At 36.7% G+C, this 26,844-nt stretch overlaps 1 protein-coding gene across 1 annotated transcript in view; it reads right to left on the bottom strand.

Moving 5' to 3' along the window:
* Positions 1-618: 618 nt before the first annotated feature.
* Positions 619-26,844, bottom strand: part of LOC134811458 (myoferlin-like) — a 33,921-nt gene continuing 7,695 nt past the window's right edge. The window contains exons 15-28 of the mRNA XM_063818296.1: positions 26,687-26,839; positions 26,360-26,554; positions 26,091-26,238; positions 25,640-25,912; positions 25,376-25,494; positions 25,094-25,261; positions 24,659-24,792; positions 2,732-2,861; positions 2,388-2,546; positions 2,125-2,220; positions 1,890-1,979; positions 1,584-1,743; positions 1,214-1,361; positions 619-1,051 (exon numbers count right to left, since the gene is read on the bottom strand). Coding sequence (XP_063674366.1) covers positions 1,004-1,051; positions 1,214-1,361; positions 1,584-1,743; positions 1,890-1,979; positions 2,125-2,220; positions 2,388-2,546; positions 2,732-2,861; positions 24,659-24,792; positions 25,094-25,261; positions 25,376-25,494; positions 25,640-25,912; positions 26,091-26,238; positions 26,360-26,554; positions 26,687-26,839 — 2,021 coding nt within the window. The 3' untranslated portion in view covers positions 619-1,003. The remainder of the gene's footprint in view (positions 1,052-1,213; positions 1,362-1,583; positions 1,744-1,889; positions 1,980-2,124; positions 2,221-2,387; positions 2,547-2,731; positions 2,862-24,658; positions 24,793-25,093; positions 25,262-25,375; positions 25,495-25,639; positions 25,913-26,090; positions 26,239-26,359; positions 26,555-26,686; positions 26,840-26,844) is intronic.

The following is a 26,844-nucleotide window of genomic DNA, read 5'->3' as shown; positions in this document are numbered from 1 at the left end:
GATGGTAAAATTTTGCACAAAATTTTAAAATCAATAGTCCAAGCTGTTCAGTGCAATTCTAAACTTCTTAATCTATAGGTTATGGATGTGTAATATCATGTGTAGCGTGAAGCGTTGTGTTTTTTAAATCTGTAGTTCATAGTACTTCATGATCACAGTGTACTTTTTGATAAACCGTGTGCAGTGCCCTTTCCAGAGGGTTTTTTAAAAGAATTCTTTAACGTTACTATTTTCTATCTATTACTGTTTGTATTATAATTTTGAGTAAACATTAATCGAGTAAACCGCTCGATTCCCAATCAATCAATCATGACAGTCAGTTTTGCAGCTGCCTGCCAGCAATACGGGAGCAGTGCGCGGCTCTCAGCTCCACACGTGCTAGATTACCGTATTGGTTACCAAAGTGCACATTGTCATCAATTTCATTTGGCGCGGCTCACAATGCGCGTGATGAAAGTAATTATCTCAATCCGTCGACGATCGTTGCTCTGCTTCGCAGAGCAACGATCTCGACGGATTGACATCGTCAATCAAGCAAGATTATCTTCATCATCATCATAACCACCATCATCATGCTTCATATTTTTTTTAACTTTGACAACCAAAACATACTAGTGTTGTAATATTGAAATGTTAAAAGAATCCTTGATCTATGGTTACAACATGGTGATTAACAATGTTAATTCAGTAGATAAAAAACTTTTAAGATGTCATTTATTTAAACTATAAATGAAAGTCGCAAAGCTGGTTAGAGTCATCTCTATCGATTTAAACTGTAAGCAAAATAATCTATTGTCATTCTACTTTCTTTCGACTCTGTAAAAATCATTCCGCCCTAACATCTACAGAAAATTTACAATTCTATTCTCTACTGGCTTTGGTTTTAGATTTTACCATTGCCAGTTCCTTGGTTTCGAGTGCAGTTTAGATTATTCAAATGCGGCCGCGGGTCATGGGCTGTAAATGTAAATGTGGTACGTTTGGTCTCTTCGCATTTTGTCTTTTATGCTTCTTCACCACCACCAACACCGAGCAAACTTGTAACCATACCCTGAAATAATTGTTATAAAACCGTATTGCGGCGGTCAAATAATAACCGACAGTAGTTTTAATTTCATCAGTACCTATATTGCGATGTAGAATACAAGGTGTAGGACTTAGAATGTATTGAGTCAATGCCACTGATAAAGATGAGTGAAAAGTGAAAACGTACGGAAGCGTTGAGGAGAAATCCAGCTAGAAGCCCGCCTACAAGTTGCGCTATGAGTCCAAGAATCAGTTTCGGTTTGTTAGGACTCTTCCAGATAAACTTCACCATCTTAACCTTAGAATCAATCACTGGGAACGTTGTTGGGATGCGACTGAAACGAGATGGATTGATTAATGAAATATTCAAGTGATTTAATGGTTTAATCAATCTCATTTGAAATTTTATACATCCATACAAAACTGGTGAAAACATCCGAGCTTTCAACTTAATACTAAAGCCTAAAACTTAATGCTAAAACACAAAATGCTAAGCAGGTCGCAAATTTTAAAATTTGTTATAGCCCCAATGCCCAATTAAAAAATGTATTACTCACATAGGTTCTTCTATTACAGGGTTAGTGTTGGGCTCCCCTCGACCTGTCCCAGCAGGCCTCTTTGCGGCCTGGGCCTTGGTCATTACCTCCAGCTCACAGCTTATCATGCCTGTCTGGTACATGTACCCGTTCGGTTTTTTAACATAAATCGGCCACCAACCTGCAATTAGGAGCTGTAATTCAAGGTGATCCACAAATAAATAATCTGCAGATTATTTCAATGTCAACCACTTAACTTTTCATGACTTTTCTACGCTATAAGTATAAGTTGTCTAAAACTATATTTGTTTGCATTCTGATTCATACCCAGTGTTTTCTTCTTTTTAAAAACAGACAGATAGGTTAGCTTGGGAATGGTTTCCTTTTTGCCACTCTCTTCTTCTTCTTCAATCAACTCTAAAAATATACTCCAGTTCACATTAGCTGTTTACTGTTTACGCATTATAATAAAGATAGACTTCGATTTACCTTTTCATTTCTACCTGCTATTTCTCTTAATTTCTATCTGCAAAAACTATTTCCAGACTTAACATGGACCCACCTGGTGGTTTTTCGTACCCGGGGATCATGGACATGTGACATTTAGCTGAGTCTGTTGCTCCTCTAGGACAGTTCGCTAGGTTCAGGGACACTGAACCTGGGGGTCTTAGTTAAGAAACCAGGTATAATTGGTATTTATTATACAGATAACTTTAATTTTATGATACAGATTAATTTCATTAAATCAATATTTCTTTAATATTAGTTGAACTAATTCCGCCATATCTCCCAAATAAATTTACAGCTTTCAACCACAATAATTACCATAAGGGAGTGGTGCAATACTAGGATCAGCATCACTGATATTCAGAGTAATAACAGGGTCGAACTTTTGGTCCTCGATCTCTCCCTCAACTATAACCTTGCGCTCCAGATAGGCGTAGTGGAACTTGTGTAGGAACCTCCAGTTGAAAGATCCCCCACCTGAGTTTGTGACTCGTTGTTATGTTTTTTTTTACTTTTTTAAATAGTGAGAGTTGGACGGCGTCTCAAATTATTCAGCTGCAGATCTCAGAATCATGTTTTTAGCATTAATCATCAGCACATGGATATCATAGTTAAGCCAAATACATGATCCCTCCGTAACAGCGAAGTAAGGTGACACTTACCGTTAATAGCCCTAACATGAATCTCAGAAACGTCGGCCTCCTTTTCTCCAACAAATTTAGACTTAGAAACTAAATCATGGAGTGTGTCTGCTGAGGCATCTTCTGGAGGTTCTTCTTCAACCGTGGCCACCTGAAGAGGTACAGTGAATATAAGCGTAAATACATTGTATAATGTATATGCATACAATCAAGCAATTTTCACAACCAAAATTTACGATATCATGTACGATAAATGTCGGATATTGTCACAAGAGCCTGCGTAGATTATCATTTTTTATTCCGTCCCTCTTAAAAGGGCTTTTGTCAGTATGTTACGTGTTAAAATATACTAGATGTATAAATTTAGTGAGGTCTCTGCTGAAACCGGTTTGTTAGTTTGGCCGCGGTGACCTCGCAAAGATTTTTAAATTTTATTTTATTTTATTTTATTTTATTGATTTTATTAAATTAGGTAATTACATATATTATAAAACAATCGAAATCTTTAATTCTGAATTTATTATTATCACATTTACAGTTATCTGAACGCTCACTACCGTTTTCTCTTTGGATTTAATGCAATTCGTTAATTACTAAAGAATTTAGTACACCGATGCACCATGCACATACTGATATTTCGAAAAACATTTTTTCGGCGTTCACTAAACACTAATGCTGGAAAATTGTAACTATTGGACCGCATATGCTGTGTTTTCAGGGATGTGAACCAATTCTAGTGGTCCTGCTATTATTCAGTAATTCAAAATGTCCTTTCCACCAGTGTTATACTTATAGCTATTACTTTAACTCGTTAATATTATCTCATATATTGAAGAGTGGATCTGTTGAAGGATAACTGCATTTTTAGTTTGTTTCAGCATATATGTAATGCTTATTACTAAACGACTGCTTTTTATGGCCACACTTCCCCACAGCTAAATAAAACACCTTTTTAGAATGGTTCTACAATCGATTTAGAATATTCGATGTCCATCTCCAGAAACATTTTATAAGAATTTATTTGCACTGGTACGTATATCGCATCTATTTAGCTATTTTGAGTGAACGATGCCCAGTTAATAGATAATTAAAATCGTTTAACATCTAAATATTATCTTTCAACAAATTAATTAATCTAATCAGTTATAAACAGTCGGATCTGCGTGGGACGGTCAGGCCCAGCAAACTAACTTTCTCACCCAGCAAACTAACTTTCTCACCAGACAGCTGGCTAGCTAGTGTCTGGGAAATAGCACAGATTTACTAGATTTACTAGATCAGACTTAATGCACACTGCACAGATATAAATATTTTACATAATTCAGGTCACGCTTTGGAAGAAATTATCAAAATTTGATATCCTGCCAGTAAGTAAACCTTCCTGCGCGCTAACATGTTATCCTTCAGCTCAATTTATGGAAATTTGTAACGCAAACGTGTATAGTCTAAGCAATTTGGTTTTTGTCATAGTTCGGTCAAATATTTGTGGGTTTACGGAGGTATATGGAGTGAAATCCAGTCCTCAATAGCAAGATTTAGAAGTCATTGCTTGTTACATAAATTGCGTTTGGAATTATTGCCTGACCATCGACAAGTCTTCGTGATAATAACAATATCGTCACTGATCACGTTTACTTGCTTCTTGACCAAACAAATCACTAGCTCTCGCAACGAATAACTTATCAAATAATAAAACATATCATCACTACATTCATGATTGTGTCTACAAAGTCAACCAGACTCTCGCACTCCAGGTTCACTGAAGGTCTGCTGAGCAGACTCTGCTCTCATGATAGAAACAAATAAGAAACAATTAAAAACTTGTATCGTGCTCTCAACCCCTGCCCCGAAATACTATCACTAAAACACGTCTAGTTCTCACGTCCTCCTTTACTCACTCTTATCATCCACCATGAGAACACTGTCCGCACTACACACCCTCTCATCACTGCCGCTGGCAGAGTTCACCCGATCTGGGGAGGGTGAGGAAGTGTTGCTCACACTCACCAGCTCGATGTTGTTCTCGTTTTCGGGAAAGTATACCCCAGAACCTTCAGTTTCTGTCCCGTTGCCCATGCTAGGGTTCTCGAATATAACGATGGGAGTCTTTTGGGTGAATCGTTGGGTGTGAACTGTTGTAACGGCACTTCTGCTATACATGGATTGTCGCCGGTTCTTTGGTGATGCGAACGCTACCTTGAGAGCAGGTGTGCGCGCCACGATGACGCATGGGTTGAAGGCACTTGTTAGAATGGGGAGTAGGTAGTGGTTAACAAGTTTAAAGTCTATTCCTATAACTTGATAATAAGCAAGAAAATTGCTGACGATAGAAATCACATAGGGAATGTTCATGATGAGGATGGTATTGCAGCTTTTCAACTTCCGAACTTGTTCAGCACTTCCACCGACAATGGAACGTAGATATCCGACGGTGACGAAACTACAGAAAATACCCAGGAAGCAGTGAAAGACATTCATGGCAAAGCATAAGAATTTGTTTAGAATTTCTATGGTAGCGACGCTAGTGAAGTCCAACTTGTTTCCATGTTCCTTCAACATTATTTGGTACTCCTTCTCACTAATATTATTTGAATCCCTTATTCCGGTTATGATCAAACCGCCAGCGTTTCCAATTGACATGTAGATTGCGTAGAAAATGAGGTAAGCCAGTACCCATTTAAACTTGACGATAAAGAAGGGTTTGAGGATGCTAATCATGCGAGTGACTGCCATCATGGTTGTTGTAACTTGAGAGATGCACCCAAAGGTACAGCTGAAGAACTCAGGTAGCTGGTTATTGAACGTGTATTCGAACTGCATCTTGCTGAGGAACACGTAGCTCATAAAAAGGGTCGGCACCAGGTTCGTCAGAAAGTCCGTCGAGGCTATCACCTTAAACAGAAAGTTCTGGATTGTTTTATTTTTCTTGGTGTAGCTGTAGAAAATGAGGGGGTTGAGTGATGTTGAAATAATGAAGCACACGATCATGAATGCTGCAAAAAAGTAGTTGATGTAAGGATCATGTTTAGGACCTGCGCCGAACGTGAAGGTCATGTCGAGATAACTGTTCGATAGAGAAATCAGGTGCTGGATTTCATAATCTTCTTGCTGCTGCTGCTGCATTAGCGATTAATTATATATCATCAAAACTGTCGATATCTTTTAACAAAACAATTTGAAACAATTTAGAAATGGCTCAATAATCGCTACAAAAAAGCTCAGCTAAATTTTTCCTATCGATAGTTGTACAATTAGTACATTTGTCAGAGATGTGTTAACGAATTCGAAGTAAAATATAATTACACATGTTAGTAATGACAGCTAAGAATATATGTCAAGATAATAACCAGACTTCAATAAATAAAATAAAAATTGCAATAAATCAATTATTTACTCAATATGTCAAACAGACATGGTTTTTAGTTCCAGCATTTCTGCCGAACTAAAAGTTCGTTTAAGATAACAAAATTAAAGGAACAACAAGGTACCACGACCTATTAAAAATATTCAAATCCTGGTTGCTCAAATAAACGCTATCATGACCAGACTCGGAAACGAAACTCGGACAATTAAATTCTCAGGGATATTGAAATGAATGAAAATTTGTTGCTTTGCCTTATATTTTCCTGATCACGACAAATAGATATGTTAAACGAATTTACGACACATGCCCATTTGACGGTGGAATTAACGCTAAACTGATTTCAGCTCGGATATGTTCACTTGATCTTCAAGATAGATATGATTAATAAGCGGAAATTGTTCGGCATTAAGATTTTAATTATCATTTCCGAATTTATTGTGGTGGACAAAGAAAAGATGTTTAGATCAACTTCAAGGAGATGACATTGTGTGAAAGTAACTGCGATTACCAATTACTGGGCGGCGCTCAGCCTGTCATTCCACCGAATCTCTATGTTTATGATAATGAACATAATTATAGCCTGGGGTCCAAGGTAACGATTACCTCACAATTATTGATTTAATAGATATTCGTGTGCATGTTTGAGCAAACAGTGCGTAGCCGAAATGGACTGCAGGTGTCATTATACTGAATATATGTATAGATTGTGCAGACGTTAAGTTAATTAAAAGTCAAATAAAAACTATCGCAGCGAATAGAATCGTTATTTGTTGCTGATGGTTTATATTAGCTAATCGTTTGATGTTAATCAAAAGTCTGGACTTATGAATCATATGATATATATTTTAATCTCTGTAAACAATATGATGCATCTTCTTAATCCAATCATGGCTCCAAAATTATTAAAGAAAAACTAGCAGTATATTAAAGTATTAACATATGAGCATTGAGCATATGAAAAAGTAAAAAAGTGATCGTCTCACTCACAAATTTACAACTGACTCTGAATTATAAATGAACTAAGTTTTCAATATATGCCGACTATAACGCCAAACTATCAATTTATTAATTTTCCAACCTCTAACAACGGTTAAGCTATTTTCCTGAAAACAGAGACAGGAGGTACAGTGAAAGTGCAATTATTGGGAGAAGGAAGGGTTCCAGTTAATTAAACGTTAGACTAATGGTACAGAGCTGCAGTAGTGTATTGAAGTAGTGTCAGGTAACTACTACTAGCGGGTACTTGTTGGGCTCCTCCTCCTCCTCTTGTAACCAGTGTTAAACTCACTGACAATTAAACCTTCTCCTCAAGTTGTATGTATTCTGATTGCAATAAATGAGTTTACTAATACTACTGACTACTTCACAATTTTTATCAAAATCACTTCGAAACAAAACTGCAATTTGAAAGCCGGGATCAATTTCAGGAAATTAAGATGGCGATCGTTTTCAGTTTTGAATCAGAAGTGATTAAAATCCAACAAAAGGTTGCAAGTTGTGAAAGATAACTGTGGGACAGCTAGGAATTGTTAACAGTTGGAAACTGTTAGTAACTGCAGTAACTGGGTAAGTGTAGTAAATATTACAGAGCGAAGCATGTTGACAGAAATCACTGCAGTTACAACTTACAAAGGAATTAAATTTAAACACAATAAATAATTGCACTAATTGCAGATTACAGAAGATTTTCGACAGATCGATGACAAAACATCCGGAATATCAGTAAAAATGACAGGAGATTAGTTAATGTTAACTTTATCAAACAGTTGTGTCAACTTCAAACATAGCCGCTTTGGAACCTATAAACCTGTTTAAAGTATCAAAAGATAAATATAATACGTTACAACTTAATAATATTACGTAACTAATAATGATATTGACTACTTCATATGAAAAAAGTAATAATGCTTTTGTTTGCTCAAATAAACATCATATGAACAAATAATAATTTTTTTGTTTGCTCGAATAAACATTGTTATGATGAGGATATAGTGGTCAAATTGTTACTGTTAGGCACGCTGAAATCTTTATCTTTATCTTTATCTAGTTCGGTCCTCCGCCCTGCCTTATCCTTGCGAGCAGCTTGTTATTTAATACCAGTAGTTTCATACACGCCTGTTAAACTTAAATATGGTCATGCAGCTACTGCATAGTGCAACTACATTTAAACAAAACTTTACAATAAAACCTGGTAGTGCAAGACGTCTGTTACAAAGTCTTCTGCTCACGCAATTTACAGATATAAATGATCGACTGATATTATAAATGATCGACTGAATGCTGGAATATCTGATATAGGCAAAGAGCACCGAGTACTTTGGCACAAAGGGCTTTACTGTCATGATAGGTTTCCTACTTTGATAAAAGGTTTTTTTACAGACAATAGTACCCACTTAGACAACAAGCTTTTAAATGCCCTTAAATGTTTTAAATGTTCAAGCTTTTAAATGCTCTGTCTTACTCTTACGTCCAGAAGCTTTACCTTAAGAATTGTTCGATTACTACGCTTTTTTTCCCTTAATTTCTTATGCCTTAGGTTATCTTACACTTGTTATCACTTAAACAATTACTTAAGTTGTCATGCAAAACTAAAAGCATCTTTATTGTTTACCACTAAATTTACCCATTCGTCTCCAAAAATTCTGATATAAGTTGCACGCAATACTACCCGGAAGGTAATTGCGACGGGCAGCCTACCCGGGCACTAAACATAAAACAACTCGCCTAAAAGGCTACCTGGTTGGATGGGGTACACTGTTAAAGATATTACGTTATGCTATTACCTGGAATATAACTATGGTAAACAACTATATCCAATTATTCAGTATTTGTCCAGGACAAAAGAAAATCGCGATTATATAGGCCAAAAATTGCGGCGACAAGGCGCCGCGACTAGGCGAAATCGTGGCGAAAATCTCGAAAATCGCAGCAATATAGATTAATTGTCTTAAAAATTGATCAATGTTCTCATTGTTCCAAATCCCACTTAACAAATTTGTCGTGGAGAATGGGAAAATCGAGATTCTGCACGTGCCGCGATTTCCTTTTGACCTTGGTGAAGTTTGTCACGCGACTTTTTCAACCTGTCCTCTAGCCGGCCCTGAACAACTATTATTCTAATCTGATCCTAACCCTAACCCTAACCCAATCCCTAACAAAAGCATTTACTGAAACCCTAATGTCGCACGGGGGTGATTTGGAATCAGCGTCCGAAAACACAGTAGTAGAGTAGTAGGGAAAGGAAAGGCTTACATGGTGTACGGAGGAGGGATGGATCTTAAAGGTTAAAATCTGGTGTTCGTAATATGTGAAGTCCAAAACACAATGCAAATGGTAATGCAAATGAAAACTAAGGACCATGGAGGTAGACTAAAGGTCGCATTTATAAAGCTTAATAATTTTGGTAGGAAAATCTTGTTTTAAGGGTTCATTTATTAACAATATACTTATTATAAGCGAACAACAGGCGATACGATCAAAAATATAATATATATAAATATAATTAACGACCATCTTGGCTTTTGAATAAGATATTTTAAACAATTGGTAAGCTCTAAGCCTTCTACTTAGATTAACATTTCCATTAATGTACGTATCTGACAATGGATCAGGGTTAGTGTGAAAGTCTTTAAGTGCTATTTTTAACCCTCCATTAAATAATTATGTAAATATACATACATTTAATTGATACGAGAGTTTGTTGTTCCAGAGGCTTTGTGTTAATATTCTCATAGCTCTCAGCTGGAGCCATTATACTCTAGGTTAGGACGGCAACAACTGTTTTTGGACACCAGAATCAAGTAAGATCTCCAAATTTTAACTATGTAGTCAGAGGGTCCGGTTGGATTTCCAATCTCCATTCCAAAATAAACCATGGAACTATTAATAATGGTACCTACCCTGCTACGTATCGCTTCATGATAATGATATCGGCATGGCAGAAAGCCAAGTGCTGATGTCAGAGATAGGATTATATGTTCCTAATATCGCACACGAGAAAATTCATGATTTAAGCTCTTGATATCTGGGGATCAAATATTAACCTCTCCATTGGAAGAGATGTAATATTCAACTTCAAACTATAAGTAATCCGTAATTTTGACGGCTGTAATCGGCTGTTCTCGTTAAAACTTTATAACCGATCTTGTCTCAAGTTTCCAGTAAGATTATCTTCAAAAGTGAGCTGTGCCTATTTGAAGTTTGAACCAGGATCTAACTGCTGGACGTTGTCTTCATTTCACGCATGTATAGATAAGGTGTGTCCGATGATTACTAAATAAAGCACATCAATATGATAATTATAATTCCATACTCTATGCAGACACGGAGAGCTAAAACAAGATCATTACTCAAAAAGAGGAGGTTGACATGTCAGTCTGTCTTAAACAGGTGGCTAATACAAATTATAGTTATACGCACAACACTCCACTAAAAGTAAAAGACTAAACACTCCTCCCGCAGCACAAACAGTGTAATTAATGAATTAACATCTTCAGGAAAAACAGAGGCGAAGAGTACGTGGCCAATAACGTTAATATTGGTTAATAACATTAATATTTATCAATAACATTAATAATGTTCATAACAACTGTGAGTCTATGTATATTGGTCATTCGGGGTGAAGTATATGAAACTGGTCTCATACAATTGTTAATCTCCAGTAGAAAAGTTGGCGAAGGAGTAAACTAATTAATTATTGTTGCCGTGTGATAAAGTATGTGGATGAACATTTCTGGTATCCTTAAAATGAGCGCAAACTACCAGTTAATGGAATTAAAGATCGAGGGAGTGGAATTCTTAATGCTCATAATATTATGATCACTAATTAAGAAATACTGGGAACCGTAGTTAGTGAAATTCCGGCAGTCCCGTTCTACCAATTGGAGAGATTTTGGCGAGAAACTATAAATTCAAGTTTTCGAAGATGTGAGATGCTGTTGAAAGATTTTGCTGTCATTCAGATACTTTTGGAATTAAAAAGTACTACATTTTACCCAGTCTAGCAAATCATTTAAAACTAGACAAGATAAGCAGATGTTCAATGTTACTGCACACCAAGTACTATAGCGCCCACAAGAGGTCCGTGCATTTTTCATGCTACAATATTTAAAAGGCAGTCGTGGTATCCTGACCACCGGATCATCATTGTTGACACCTATACAACTAAAGTACTCTAACTCTTCAGGACCTTAAGTGCGGTCAGACACTTGGACTGCCGGGCCGGGATTTTAAAGTTCTGAGTACCTTAATTCCCAAAAATTTGGGCGACAAAAAATTTGAGCGGGCCTCTCGCCCAAATTTTTTGCAGACCAAATTAACATAAATCTTTTCCGTCTGGTAAATTTTTTGCTAACCAACTTTTGGCGTTTGGCCTGTGGCCCTGAAATCTATAGAAAGAAGGCTTTTTCTTCATATCCAAGTGAAATAATATTTGAAATTTTAGTTTTCTAATCTGTCATTCATGGCTTGACCAAGTAAAAAGGCTTATATTTTAAATGAATAGAAATAACTGGAATAGCTAACAACTACTAATAAAACAAATGGCTAGAGGTACGGATAGCTAGAGATTTAAACAAGATCTGCAAATGGATTATCATCCACCGTAAAGTCTGATCTACAAGCATCAGTTATACCCGACTTCTCAAAGCCTTTCCTTATGTCATCTGGCCTCCCTTTTAAATTTACAAAAAGTTCGTTGATCCAACGAGCGTGTACTTCACGGATCACTGTCAAGCGGGTATCAATTTTCACATTGTCTGATGAAACTCCTCCTGTGCCATCATCACTGTATTTTTTAGTAGTTACTGGGCAGATCGTAAATTTCATAATGTGAAACAACTCAGACTACCACCTACATGCTTAAAATTGAAATCAAAATGACTGGAATAATAAGGAATAATAATGAACTAAGGCAAATATGTAACTGAAATTTTAGTGGAAATTCGTTCATTTTTCGAAGAATTTGTGCCCAAATTTTCGGTCGCCCAAATGAGTTCAAATTTTCTGCCCAAATTTTTCGGGCTCAAATAAATTGTGCTCAATATAATGGCACACAAATTTTTGGGAACTAAGGTATTAACTATTAAAGTATCCGAGTATTATAGAGTCCTAGTATAGAGTGTCTCCAGGTACCCAGAGTCTTTGTGAGATATCTCCACTGCAGGGGACAAGTTTTGATATGAAACAGATTGAGGACAGATTGACGCATCTCCCTGACAATGGTTGAGAAGTTCGGTACTTGTTTTTACATTTGAAATAGGCACTATAAGACACCAAGGATCATATTACAAGTTCTCTACTCTATATCACTTTCACAACACCAGCTGCTAGGCTACAAAGTTTCATCCATAGACCATAATTAATTCAAAAATCGCAACTGTACAAATATATAAATATGATTGAACAAGCAAATATTAAATACTGCGCTGGATTTGAAATGTAGCGGTAAGGATCACACACTCAATCTGTTTGACAACTTTATCGGTTACAATAACAAAGATAGAATTATGCACGGTTAAAATTGTGGACGGTGGTAATTATGTACGCTTTTTGTTCACCAGAGATAGCATGTTGATATTTTGTCTACAAGTCAATAACCAGATGGTATATTTTATTTAAATGTGATCCAAACAATTGCAGCAATGAGCTTGATATTCCACTATACCATTCGAATCAATTAGTTATTACAATTATTATTAATTGGTAAAAATTATGCAAGTTCAGGACTGTTGGTGCATTATTCTGTTCGTGATAAAGCTATAACAGCTCTAATTGTAACCAAAAAGGTGCATCTTAAGGTCAAATACGCACGAGCACTATATAGATAACATCATTAATTATCAACCATGCAGATAATCAGAATTGCAATATAATTTTGCAATTAATCTCCTAATTATGTAAAATATTGGAAGCTCAGAGTGAAAACTGAAGGGACTGATCGTGATAATTCTCTGCAGACAACAAGCACTAGACGGTACCATGATCAAATGTCTGTAAATCATTTGCATGATTATTAATATTATGGATAAATTGAATAAGATTAGGATCACACCCAATTATGACTGAATTTGCATTAATACGCCCCTGTAACCGTGTAACGGTCATTTCATAGTCACAGTCATTGATCATTTGCTGTAGAGCGCCACAGCTACCACCACAACATGGAAACGATTTGACGTTTTACCTTGTCATGATTTACCCTCACTGGGATGTGTTAAAGTGAAGTGGTTACTTCGGACCAACTTATACCCAACTAGGAGTTGAACTACCGAATATTAAGTTTAGCACGCGGCTATAATGTTGCTAAGCTCGTCAGATTCTTAGCCAATAAATAAAGATGTGTTAACAGTATTGTAAGAGTAAGTGGGAGGGGGTAACAGTAACTTTAGCGATAATAAGTGATTACAACTCCTGAATCCTGATCAATATTGATCCCTAACTCATAACCTGTGTTGTGATAAGATAATGTGCTCAATAAAGAGGACTTGTGAACTATCAACTGTAGTGTTTCACCACTACAGCCGCCTATTTGATTGATCAATAGTCATATGGTTAATAATTAACCGTATAGGAGCTTTAAATGAAGATGATCGCCTCAATTTGAGTATTGAATGAAATAAATCCAAGTCGCATTATTGTCGACCAATAAACAGCGCAACTTTTTAGCAGTGATCAATACTCTAATACTTTTGCGGAGTACTATTGTTAATTTTTTAAAACCTCCCCTACAGAACACAGGGTAACTGGTATATTACAGGCATAAGAATAAGATTAACAATGGTAGAAGAGAAGTGCAGCTGACGCATGTAGACACTTAGTGGCGACCAACCGCCAGAGACACGGGTCTCATATCTCAGCTGAAATGACGCGGCCACATTAGCTTAGAGGCAAAAATATCCCTACCATAGCCATTGTTGAACAAGGATTGCATCCCATTGGCGTCATTGTCGCCATCAAAGAGGCCAAAAGGTGGTATCTATGACAGGACGAATTCGTTGTGACACAATCGCCCTCAAGGTGAAAGTCTGAAAGTGTCTAACCTTTCAGCAAATTATACTGCGAACCTTAGAACCTACCGCAAAAAATGTTTCATTGAAATTTAGGAGTATATTTAAAATAAAAGTCATCGGCGTGATAGAAATATCTCGAAGGTAATTTAAAACAAATTTAAAACAATGTGAGCTGTATAACCCGATTCATTAAATTTGCGATGTGCCCTTTGTCATTATAAGTTTATAAAGTTAAAGTAGCGGATGTTTGTTACATTGTTACAAGTTTATTTTAATTCAGGTCGGAACCCCTTATTAAGTTATTACAGTCTTTATGTTGATATGTCATGAAAGCTGCAGAAGCATATCATGTTGTCTGTCCGAACGCCGATGAAAAGGATACAAAACATCACGAGTGAGTCGGCTCGACTCAGAACTACTTAGATTTGTGAAGATTTGGAAGAGTGAACTGTGTAGAAAGCAATCAGCGTCTTTCAACGACTCCTTCCCAAAGACAGAAACATAATTATGATATCAATTATACCGATGAAATGCGAGAAATTTGAAGTACTTTTCGCATTTTTTAGTCTAGTTCGACCAGGCGAGCCACTGGGCCATTACATTTTTAAACGGAAACCTGCCTGGTAAATTTTCCCAGCTATTTTGCCTTATTGTTCAATTTCTATGGTTTGCAATTGTTGGGAAAACCTCTAACACCATGCGACATTTAAACTGGTGTGCTTCAATTACACAAATTTGCAAATAATAAAAGCAGACCGACTCACTGTTTCAATTAAATTTTATTCGCGAAGTGAGACGAACGTCTATCTTTAAACCAAAGCGTCACAGCTAATTTTTTTAAACCACTTATCAGATTCATACATGGTCATCATAATATTTAGTCAATGCGAATTAAGTCAAAATTAACAAGTAATTACAAAACGGGCAAGAGCTCGTTCTCTTTTAAGTTGCGTCAAATGTTACGCTAAATGATTGCAATTACACCATGCGATGCAATTTAATCTTTTACTGCACGAAAGTTCTGGACGATCAAGTATTGGGAACATCTATATTAATACAATTTAACTGCGGTCTTCATTTGAGTTTAGCGTGTTAAGCAACATAGAATACAGCTGCATCAGTTATTGTTCCTAGATCAAAACAAACAAGTGTAGATCGAATACTAAATTTCTGTATCTGTAAATGTAAGTTACAACTCGTTTATTACTACTCTACTCATAATTATCAATATATAACTAATTTGTACCACTCTCTCCGACCTCTCTCTCTCTCTCTCTCAGGGAGAGTTACGCCTTAAGACTGCTCCACTTCACAACAGCTAAATGCGACAGAATAAAAGAGGCAATAAATTGCTGTAAACTTCAACTTAATGACTGCGTGACACGATAGTGAAGCTGTTCAACAATTGGTTTACAGTTTCCCACTCATTTCAGAGCACACATTTTTAATCAATTGGTTGGTTTATGAGATGGTATATCTTACGAGACATATTTATGTCGACATAATTCCGGTGACCTTAATGATTTGGGAACGAAAATATTGGAACTTTTAACGAAAACCGCCACATTTGACATTTCGTACCCCAAATTAAATAATTTGTTGGGGATTTTTTTCTTCTCCTTTAATTTTACAAAAATGGAACCCAATATTTGAAAAAATTAAATACAAAAATGTTCTCTAATCAGCTGTTCCATCTTGTAAACAATTTCTCCAGAGCCTTTGAAAGTCAGCCTCAACTTAACTTATAATCCTCCAGAGGGTATAGGAGACCGACAGTGTTTGTTATCTTCCACTACTCTTGAAATTTCACCGCCGTGGCCAATAAAGTAGTGACAGAGCTTGCTTATTTTTGATGGAACGTGTCCAAAATCATTTTTAAAGCAATTCATGATCGAATACTAGTGTTTTTTAATTGTTTGATGAATTATATTTATAACTTACTATATATTGATAAGTTGATAGTAAATCGATAAAGTCATAATTAAGGAAAATACGTGAAAAATAATTTGGATAAAATAATGATGGTGACCTAAATTTTGGTAGTCCGAAAATATGGTGTTTATTCGAAAAACCACCGACTTTCGTACCATTTAAATATTTCTCGTAAGACAACCAATTTTCCTTCATTTTTACCAATAGATTTGTGGAAAACATGTTCCCGCTGTAGGAATGGTTTGTTGATTGACCACCTTATTTCATTTGTCAAAAGGCGTACTGTTACTTTAAGGAGGCATTAATATAGACAATATAGCAGCAGCGTATCAATCAAAGCCATGGGTAACTTAAAGGAGAAAGACACAGCAAGAGTTTAAAAATTAAAAGCTGGACCACTGAATTGTATGGCTGAGGCAGAAAATGGAGAGGCTGTATTAATTCAAGATTGGGCACTGCAAAAGTGAGTTTGGACAGTAAAACTGGGGCCGAGAAGAAGCTGCAGGGGAAGCGGAAAACTGAAAAATGGGAGAAGTTCAAGATCAAAGAAAGTGGATCTGAGAACACAAGAGAAGCTTCAATATTTAACTCTTAGTACCCCCTCTCAGTACCCCTCCCGAATTTGCATAATTTCCCAAATCATCGGCGGACTGGCGTCATGACTTGAAAAGGGCCTATATTGCTCTTGATATGTAGGAGAAGTGATACATGAATTTCACTGCTACCGACTGATCATTTAAAAATAATGCTTTGTTTGCTGGGTGTACATTAACTCTCCTCGCTAATAATTTCATCTCCAGACCTTTGATCCCTCCATTACAACATTAAACGAGGCCTTACATTAACCAAGTCTTACACAATCCCCTGAGTATAGTAGAGGGTAGATTGATAAAAAACGATCGTTTAAGTTTCCAAAGAGAAAACAATGATAACCAACCTTATAAGCGGGGAAGGTGCTGCACCACCTGGATCTGGGTGGTGGTGTAAGTCAGACTACACTACCATGATACACTGTATCATGGTAATGGAGTCTGACTTTAGCTATATATTTCTAACACAATTGTTTCCTATCTTAGAAATAAACTACAACTAATTCAAGCTAGGATTCTATTGAAATTCTCTGAATCACTGAGTAAGAGCTACCTAAATGCGATGAATATAGCGCCATGGACTACTGCAATAGTATGATTTTAGTGCAATGCATTAAGTGGACTAAATCTGGTGTCGTCGATGATACTTCATTATTTCATCATTTAATACTCAACCCAAAGACAAATGCAATAACACCTCGTATATTTGTACGTCAGAAAAACAGACCAAAATTAATCGACAAAAACACGGACAAACAGCAAAATTATATCGAATAATTACAGTAGAAAAACTATTGTTGGTATGATGGATGAGATTGAGGGGAGGCACTGGAGAAGCCATGCAAACCGGCCACATACGGAATGCGGTATGATGGGTACTTTGAAAATCACGCCTAATAAACAAAGACAAGCAGGATATATGTCGGGTGTCCATTCTGGATATCATCACCTCGCCTTGAACCACAGGGTTCCACTATCACGATGACAGTTAGGAATATATGATCCGAATTAGGGCTCGATATACTGGTATAGATTATATTCGATTAGGATATTTGAGGTATTTAATTTGGTCGAACCATGCTGAGACACAGACAATTTGACAGATGTAAGCGGCCGTCTCCATAGTACATTCTTCAGCTCGCCCGTGCGGCTGATATGTTAGGTTTCCAGTACTGAGACCCTGTGGAGGTAGCTGACAATCCCTCTGGAGGGTGGAATGCTGGCAATCACGCAATAGCTGACTGGTTGTGCGACAGAATAATCAAAAACTGTTTAGTCGCTACAGTCTTGAAAGTGCAGACATTGGTTATAGTGATTTCACTTCACCAGCCAGGTAACAATTATTTTTTCCTCAAAGAAAACTGTATAAACGTAAACTTTGTGGATAATACTATACTGATGCATTGCGTCAAACTAAAATATTTCAAGACTATATTCAGAGATACAAAGATACAGAGATAGTGCTTAGAAATAAAATAAAAATTTGATAAATTAAAGCAACAGAATGAAATGCAAATTAGTAAGTCTATAACCAACCAACACCTCTTGAAGCTGCTGCACAGATTCTAGTCTCTACAAAGAAATATAAGAAGGGTCAATTACTAAATCACTAGCTGCAGTCAAACTAACCTCCACTAAAGCTTAATTAATTAGGACGAGCGACTATTTTTGATGTTTATATTATAACCATCAGAGCTGTGCAACTCTGCAGCTCACTACCTATTTAACATTAACATAAACGTTCCTTTTGTCTGTTTATGCAGATGAACTAAAGTTTATCATAAATTCTGTACGGAAGCTCTCAGCTGCAAGTTGACCAGTTTCAAACCCTCACAACGTCACAGTAGTGTGGGTAACAACAATAAACATGTGATAAGGGTGTCCGCTATAATCTATATAATATACTTTACAGTTTACATAGGTTTTAACTTTTGGAATTAATCAAAGCGAAGGCGGAGATGATCTTGAGCTGATGAAACTGAGCAGTACGTTTAAAAGCAGGCTAATCTTGATAATTAAACTGGGAGAGATTGAACATTTTTTAATATCTACGGTTGGAGAGTGTGGGAGCAGGAGCAGTTGGTATATTACAGGGAGACGCTACTAAACGTTTCTAGGCGGCATTGCATGAGCAGGGCTGACTTCGTCTTAACGTCTATGATTTGGGGAAGAGAGAAGCTGTATAAAGGGCTGGAGTTAAACTACGCTCATACGCTGCTTACAAAGCTCTACTGACAGGTCCGCAAATCAAGATGTCAGTTTAACTGGCTCTCAGAATTTGACCAAATAAATCAGATTAATGAATATTAAATATTAATGCGTCATAAATTGGCATTTACCGATCAATTGGCGTTTATTTGTTGGCATTTCTTAATCAACAAACCGAAATTTATTCGTCGGTAAATCTGTTTGATATAAATTGTAGAATTAAGAAAATATTGAAGCTGTAATTACAGATACAATGGTGGTACACAATTAATCAATTACTGCTATGGCTTGAGTCTAATGAGTTCTCTTCCCTACATGTCTCAGTTAGCTAGTTTATCGATTAACCCCACCTTCTCCATGAGAACTACAATCTCGAGACATTCCTTCAATAAACCGCACCTACATGTTGCCTCTGTCCTTCAAGCAGATTAGTTAATCAATAAACCCCATTCCTTAGGATAGCAACAATTTCGAGATAGTCCTTCAAGAAAGCCAAAATGCAGGTTTAGTTTCTAGTTGTAGACCTGCCGCGGTGGCCACGATACTAATGAAACGACAATGGGGGTCACGACGTGATACAATTTTCTAGTAGATCCGTAACAAAGTTAAAAGAAAAGTACACAATTAACAAACATGCTATATCACAGTGAACCATGGTCCATTTTGCCGACTCTGGACAATGCATGAGAAACACATACACTACCAAGATCTGCAAACTAACAACCATAAGTTTGGACTTCTATGAGGTTGGTGGATCATCTGACTCACAGAGTGTGAAGAATAATAACCACAGTATACCAGCTTCTAACTCGTCCCATTAAATTGTAGTTGTACAGTGTAACCGATTAATCAACTATTATCATGGTCGTTAGTGGATGATTACTGGTGCATGAAGGTGGCTATATAGGAGCTGCAGACAAACCTTCAGTAAGCGAGCGGTACTCAGTGTTTGGACACAATTTTTGAAACACCCTGTTTATGCTTTAGATGAAAGTATAAGAGTATACAAGTTTGAGACTTAAATTCCTTACTAACCTGCAAATCAACCCTCAGATCAAACGTCCGACCATATTATAGGAGCTCAATGTCATAACTTCAGTACGTGCTCATTATGAATGAGTGAATGATATTGTTGTTTAATGACAAATTAGTCTTACGTGCACAGGATCAAAATATCACCTCTCAAATCGTGGATCAACACCTCAACATTGAATTTAATCACGAGCTCTACCCCCAGAACATCGCTTACAACGTTAACACTGGAAACTTATCATGACCCTTGCGCAACAAATACCGCAGAAAACTTATCTAACTAACTAATTTGAAGGTCTGTGTTGTTAATGTTTATAGTCTGTGAAGCTTAAAGTCTGGCTTCTAAAGTTTTAATCAATGTTTCATCGCATCGAGATTTTGATGAAATGAACTGGCCTCTAAAGTCATTTCGGTCACTTCGGTCAAGTGCACTACGGAGGTAGGAGTACGACATTAAGTTAAACTGCAAACGTGATATCACATCGAACTTGCTATTCCTAAAAACGTGATTCCCCAAAAACCCAAAAGTGTCGCACACTGCATACCAAGTACCGACAGTTTCGTTAGCCAGCTGCAGCTTGTGGGAGACTACCCTAAATTAAACTTTACGATGTTTGAACAATCATTGTCTTTTAAATGACGTAGAAATTTTGCGTTCAAGCGACCTTTGCTTTACCCAAAATAACAATCAGTATTTTCTAATTTCATGGTATAAAAAAATTTATGAAAAATTTGCAAAACTTTTGACCAATTGGCTTCTATTCCTTAAAACCCAAATGTCGTACTGGCTGTATAGTGTATCTGAGTATCTGTTACGGCCTTCGATACAAAGGCTGGTTTATACAATGTAATTTTAAGCGATATAAACCCAATAAATGTAAGAATATAATAGTTACAAGACTTAGGTGAGGAAATTACTCCAATGATATAAGGACTGGACTAGGGGACTAAATCAAACTATCTGACCCCCCACACGTCATGTGCTGTGACGTTAGAGATCACTAACTACAACAACAACTCTTTGGGAGTCTGCCTATAAATAGCGGAGTTCCTGAGAGGATGGGCTTGTGATGTGGGGTAATTACTGGTGAGCTCAGGTAGTTGGACAGTGGATAAACCTACTGGCAGTAAAATGCTATTAATGGGGAGTTGATGAGGAGTGGCTGTACAAAAACCAGATATAACCATCAATCATCGACCAAGAAATACCGTATGATGTTTATCATGTAGTATTACTTTTGTCAGCGAAACCCACATGGTCCCTGTGCAACAATTACAATTGTAACCCAAAATGAGCCGTCTAATAGTACGGCACGTGTCTTAGCTGTCTATACTAATAACAAAGGTCCGCCAAAGTTCATGTGGTGCGTGCATTTTAAAAGAACAAAGGTTAACGAAACAAAGGTTAAATTTGACGGTCACTCGATGCATACTGGATAGATATATTTTATATAACAATAAATAATCATACTCAATGTCATATTCAATAAATTTTATAGAGTAACAATTTTTGCAATGAAGCGAAGGCAGAAGGAAACAAATCGGTCGAAAGACTTGAGAATGAGGCAAACCGTATGACGAATGTTTGTCGAATGTGGAGACTATGGCAAAAATTTGAGTCACAAAATTGACTTTTGTATTATCTCTACAGAAAGTTTGGAGGAAAACAATATAGAAGTAAACTAAATGTAGCCAGCAAACACCGAAATCGGGGTTGTAAATCCTTCAAGGGTTGGGAAATTGGTCAAATGTTGAATTTAACAGTGACCATGTAAAATCCGGATCTAGACTATCACTAGAATGTTTATGAGTCGCATGGTTGCAATGTATTCTTGTGTAAATTTGTATTGATCCCGTTTGATGCGACAAGGAAAAATGCTCTTATCAGGAAAGGAATTACTCAGCGTTTCAATGTTACAACGTTTCAATGTTACAACGTTTCAACGTTTCAACGTTTCAACGTTTCAATGTTACAACATCTACTCGTATTCATGATCTTAAAATATTTCTATCAAAAATTCAAAACGTAAAAAACATAGATCTGAGGCAAAATTAGTTTACAATTATTTACTTTTAATTCAATCAACTTTATCCAAAAAATGCGATACAAAAAATTTATAACAAAAATTCATAACAAAATTAGTTCATACGACGACAAACTTTTATAGTAAATAACGTACAATCCTAAAACTACTACAAGACTAAATATACTACACATGATTACAGATGGGAAATAATGACTGCTGATGTGACAAACTGTTTAAAATGAAGACTGGAAAAACTTGTCGTCGTTTACATCGTTTTAAGAAATTTGCTGTAGCATTGAAACATTGAATAATTCCTTTCCTGATAAGAGCATTTTTCCTTGTCGCATCAAACGGGATCAATACAAATTTGCACAAGAATACAGTGACCATGTACATCAATAACAAAATACATGCATAATACTCGAACACGACATTTAAATTTATCACAAAACATATACATAATACCCGAAAACGCATGTAAAATAATGTCAAAATACATATTTAATACTCGAAAACGTCAAAAATGTGGAAAAGCCGTTTCGAATGAACATGTACGGGCTATTATAACAGATGTTGATTTTGATTTGAATTTTTCACAAATAGTATATATTATATATATGCATATAATATTAGCATATGTTAAGATTTATTTGCACCTGTTTTCGATTAAAATGTATTTAGTTTCCTGAAATATAATTTTCAAAACTAATGATTGACTGCCCACATGGTTAAAATGGGGAAACCGTTAAATTTATAGGTATCACAGCAACACGGCCGAAGCCGTGTACCACCTTGATAAATAAAAGGACGTTATGGTGAGATGTCATGATGGAGACAGACACAAGATTGTCAAAGACTTTATGAAAGAAGATGAGAGTACTGAGTATTCAGATGGAACTATATAATATATATCTAGCTACCAACATTTCTGGACTCATAATTCAGCTGAGTAACTACGGATATTGTTCAGTTGGGCTCGTTTTCTGGTGACTTTCCCGAGCTTATTGGGCATCTTTGTTGGCGGCCAGATGAAAGACCAATTCCCAAATAAACTTCGGGCTAACGTAGAGTATAACTATAATGTCTATGACATTTGTGGTATTTTTAATGATCGTTTTAAATAAAGCCTTCAAGAAAAGTACTGCACTGACTCCAGTGTTTGCAACTTTGTATCGACACTGCGATATGTTTCATGAGCAGGTCATGATGCGGAGCGCTCCTACTAAATGGCTGTAAAACCATAAAAGTCACGTGAAACCACCAAAGTCACGTGAAATTTTTGGGCGAGCGAATTAGTAAGAGCCGATGCGGAGATATGAAACTTTTTATAAATGGATATCCATCAGGACATAATGTTTCAAATAAGAAATGGACTGGTTCATCGATCGACATCTTTTGGGGATGCCTAGACCTAAATTTACATCTTTGAAATAAGATGAAGACAAAAATTATTTACTAATCTAAGAGATCATAATCACAAAATCAAGTCACAATGAATAAGGAGCTACATTGTCAGTTACTACTCGCACAGTTCGACTTGTGTGGGTTCCAAAATTGAAAGTATGCAAACACAATTTTGCAAGATTCGGTAGTTTTCTCGCACACAAAAACCGTGTGATACGTAACTGACAACATTTTATTAATAATTTGGCAAAACAGCAACGTGAAAGTAAGTTAAAGGCTGTAAAAGTGAAAACTAATTGTCATCGACAGGACTATTAGTATTAATATGTGCTCATGAATTATACTCCACCTTTCGTCCAGGCTCCAGCTTTGTCTTTATCTAGACTTGTAATAATTTTATGTCTGTTTGAACTTTATTCAGATAATATTTCAGGCCCTCTAATGAGCCTTTGACCCTCAGTTTATGTAAACATAGTTTCAAAAGCTTTAAAGTGAAAGCTTTATAGCGTCTCGTGTTATAGTAAGATATAGTAACAGTTCGCCTTATGTTTTAGACGACCCCACTGTGCCAATGTCTCATATACCTACAACCACATGTGAGCTAAGATACAGGTAGACAGACTGTAAGGACAGTGTTAACCCACGCTACCCAATCATTTCATAAAATGCAATTAAACGCCCCCCCCCCCCCCCCTCCTCAGCCCTCATGACGCACTGTAACGTCAATACCACTGTGAAGGTTGCCTGTAAATTAGAGGGAGCAATGTAACCGTGACTTCCCCACTGTGACTCACAGGCAGTATAGTGGTCTGCGGCCGAACAGATCGCACAAGGTTGCCCAATCACATAGAATAGTAACGAGATCATGGGTGTGTGTCATGAGCACAACATGCGCACAACAGCGGTGATAGAACTTATTCAATCATCGGAGCGGGAAGTGCAGGTTATAACTTTATAAGACTCCACCTCTACTCATATTAGCATATTAAATCGCTATGTGTATGTGATAGTGAATCTACACAGCATTGTAGCATTTAATTTCATGAGTCATTTAAGCTAAACTTCACTGCCATAGTAATATAATAGTAAGATTTAAACATAGCTCTCTCACCCTAACATTTCGTTAGGTGAGTATAATAGCAGACTAATATTCATCAATCATTGAGCACGCAAGTTTGGGTCATTCAGATGATATATTATACATTAAACTGGAATTAAAAATAAAATAATCAGGTGAAGCACTAACACCCTTGTCTCCGCCAAGACTATATACATCAAGTAAACCAAAATAGATTTGTCAAGTAGATATCAGATAAATATCAAGTAGATATCAGATAAATATCAGAGGTTATATAAAGAGTATATCGAAGAAAAGGACTCACGTCAATACAGTCGTACACAATGACCCGGAGCTCCATTTCCACTGGGAGAGGAGGGTCTATGTTCATGGGTTCTGGAGGACTCTCCATATAAGGGAATATGTCGCACCACATCAGCAGCCTACCTTGTGACACCCCTGAGGCAAAGTTTCTAACGTTGGTTTGGGAGTAGGAAAGATGTTCCATTTATAGCTGAGAGTGTAACTATAGAATTTCAGGCAGTGCCAAGAAAGCAACAGGATCAGCAAATAAATATTTTTCTTTTGCTGCTATCATGATTGTTTTATTCGTAATTGCTAGATTTTGATCTTTTTTATTTGTTCATTACCCACTGTACTGTCTAAAATCAATCTAAAGTTCTAACTAGCCCACTCTTCCAGTCCTGTATTTGCTAGTCTCTATCAATAAATTGCTCTGAATATATTATTTAGTAGTTACCGGGTAGAACAGGGTTGTAGAGGTTTCTCTTCTCCACATGGTCACGGATAAGCCCCAATTCTAGCAACACATACAAGGCTACCCTCTCCTTAGCAGGACCCCAAACCTTCCTGTCTTCAAAGTTTTCTTTGTGCTTTTCAAACTCTTCCAATGTGTATGCCTCGCTAGCTGTGGGTAAAAAGGAATTGGATGTGAAATTTGAAATAGATATCAGAAAGAGAATTGTTTATTAATTTTCCCATCCACTTTGAGTACCGTGACATAATGCGACAGAAGACTTACCAATAATGCAAGTAGTACCATCCGTGCTGTAGGACGGAAGGAAGATTCCATTTGCAACGCAGTACTCGTCCAGTATCTGAGTCGGCATCATGAAGTCCCGCCACTTGTGTGGACCACCTCTGAAAAACATTAGATATGATTATGATACTCTGTTCGAATAGTCGATAATTGATATGGGATTCAGAAGCAAATAATAAAATGACGTTCTTATTAAAACCTTAAATCCAATATATTATGTCGAAAAATTTTAAAATTTAAACTTACATCATGTAACGTTCAATCAGTGAACAGATAGGTCGTTTAATTGAAAGGAATCTGTTTTCAATATCTATCTTAGTCTCTCCAATCAATTTGTCGTGCTTCTCCTCGGTTGCCTCGAAGTCGTAGGCGGACACAGAAAGCTCTGTAAAGTTTGGGAGAATAGTCTCGACATTGTAAATCTTGGAGAACCGTGGGTTTCTGGTTTTGCGGACTAAACTTCCAACGTCTTTGATGATTTTTGGTCCGATCTGCAGCTGGATATAGGCATCACAATACCTGTATAGCATGGAAGAGGTAAAAGGTTGCTCTTTATTGATTTGTTACTGGCGTAATAAATGACAAATGAGCACTACACTTAACATTATTAATCAGGTTGATCCATAAATATTAAATATTTTATTTCTTTTATAAAGAAACTCAGCTGTAGGTCTCAGCTCTAGGTCTATAATCTAACCTGTCTTTAATAGGGCTGTTACAGGCGAGCTGAATTCCTTCCAGGCAATATACTCTGATTAATACTCTCAGAGGTTTCGAGGTTGGAACTGAAGCATACAACAAAGGTTTTTCTACCCCATCTTCTAGCTGGTATATCCTAAATGACCCTGAAATAATATTGTATGAAGTTCAGTGATGAGCTGTTAAAAGTAAAATATTTGAATAATTTTTGGATAACTATCGAGCGAAATGTTGGCCGCTATTTTAATTTACTAAAATGATTCTCACCTTTGTAAACCCCAATAATGGGATCTTTTTCCAAGTCCTCGTCAGTTTTTGACTCTTTTAGTTTTGCCACAGTTTGCAACTTGAACTGTTGGATCGAGTCAGCAAAGTTGTTGTAGTAAAATTCAATCTCCTTCTCGAATACCGATATCATCGGAAGCTCATGGTGTTTGAATGTCTTGTACAAAAGCGTGTTTCCTGAATTTTTCTGTTTTCATTTTAATAGATAGGCAATTTCATTTTTGTTATTGAGAAAAAGCAAATTTTTTTTCATATGTCACAGAATTTTGACATGTTTCAGTTCTATAATATTTATTCAAAACCAGTTACCTTGCATAGCGTAATACCGGGACCACCAGTACATGCTCAGAAACTCCCAATCATCAGTTTCATCTAACACCTCAGTACCCATGAGGGAGGATACCACCTTTACCATCTTACTGAGACATGCCATGCACCCTGTCTGGCCTTCGTTCTCGTCCTCTGGC

This window comes from Bolinopsis microptera, chromosome 1 (assembly GCF_026151205.1).
Source record: "Bolinopsis microptera isolate Bmic1 chromosome 1, MBARI_Bmic_1.0, whole genome shotgun sequence".
NCBI classification, from domain to species: domain Eukaryota; kingdom Metazoa; phylum Ctenophora; class Tentaculata; order Lobata; family Bolinopsidae; genus Bolinopsis; species Bolinopsis microptera.
The sequence above is the reverse complement of the archived record's forward strand: the minus strand, read 5'-3'. Positions and strand labels throughout refer to the sequence as shown.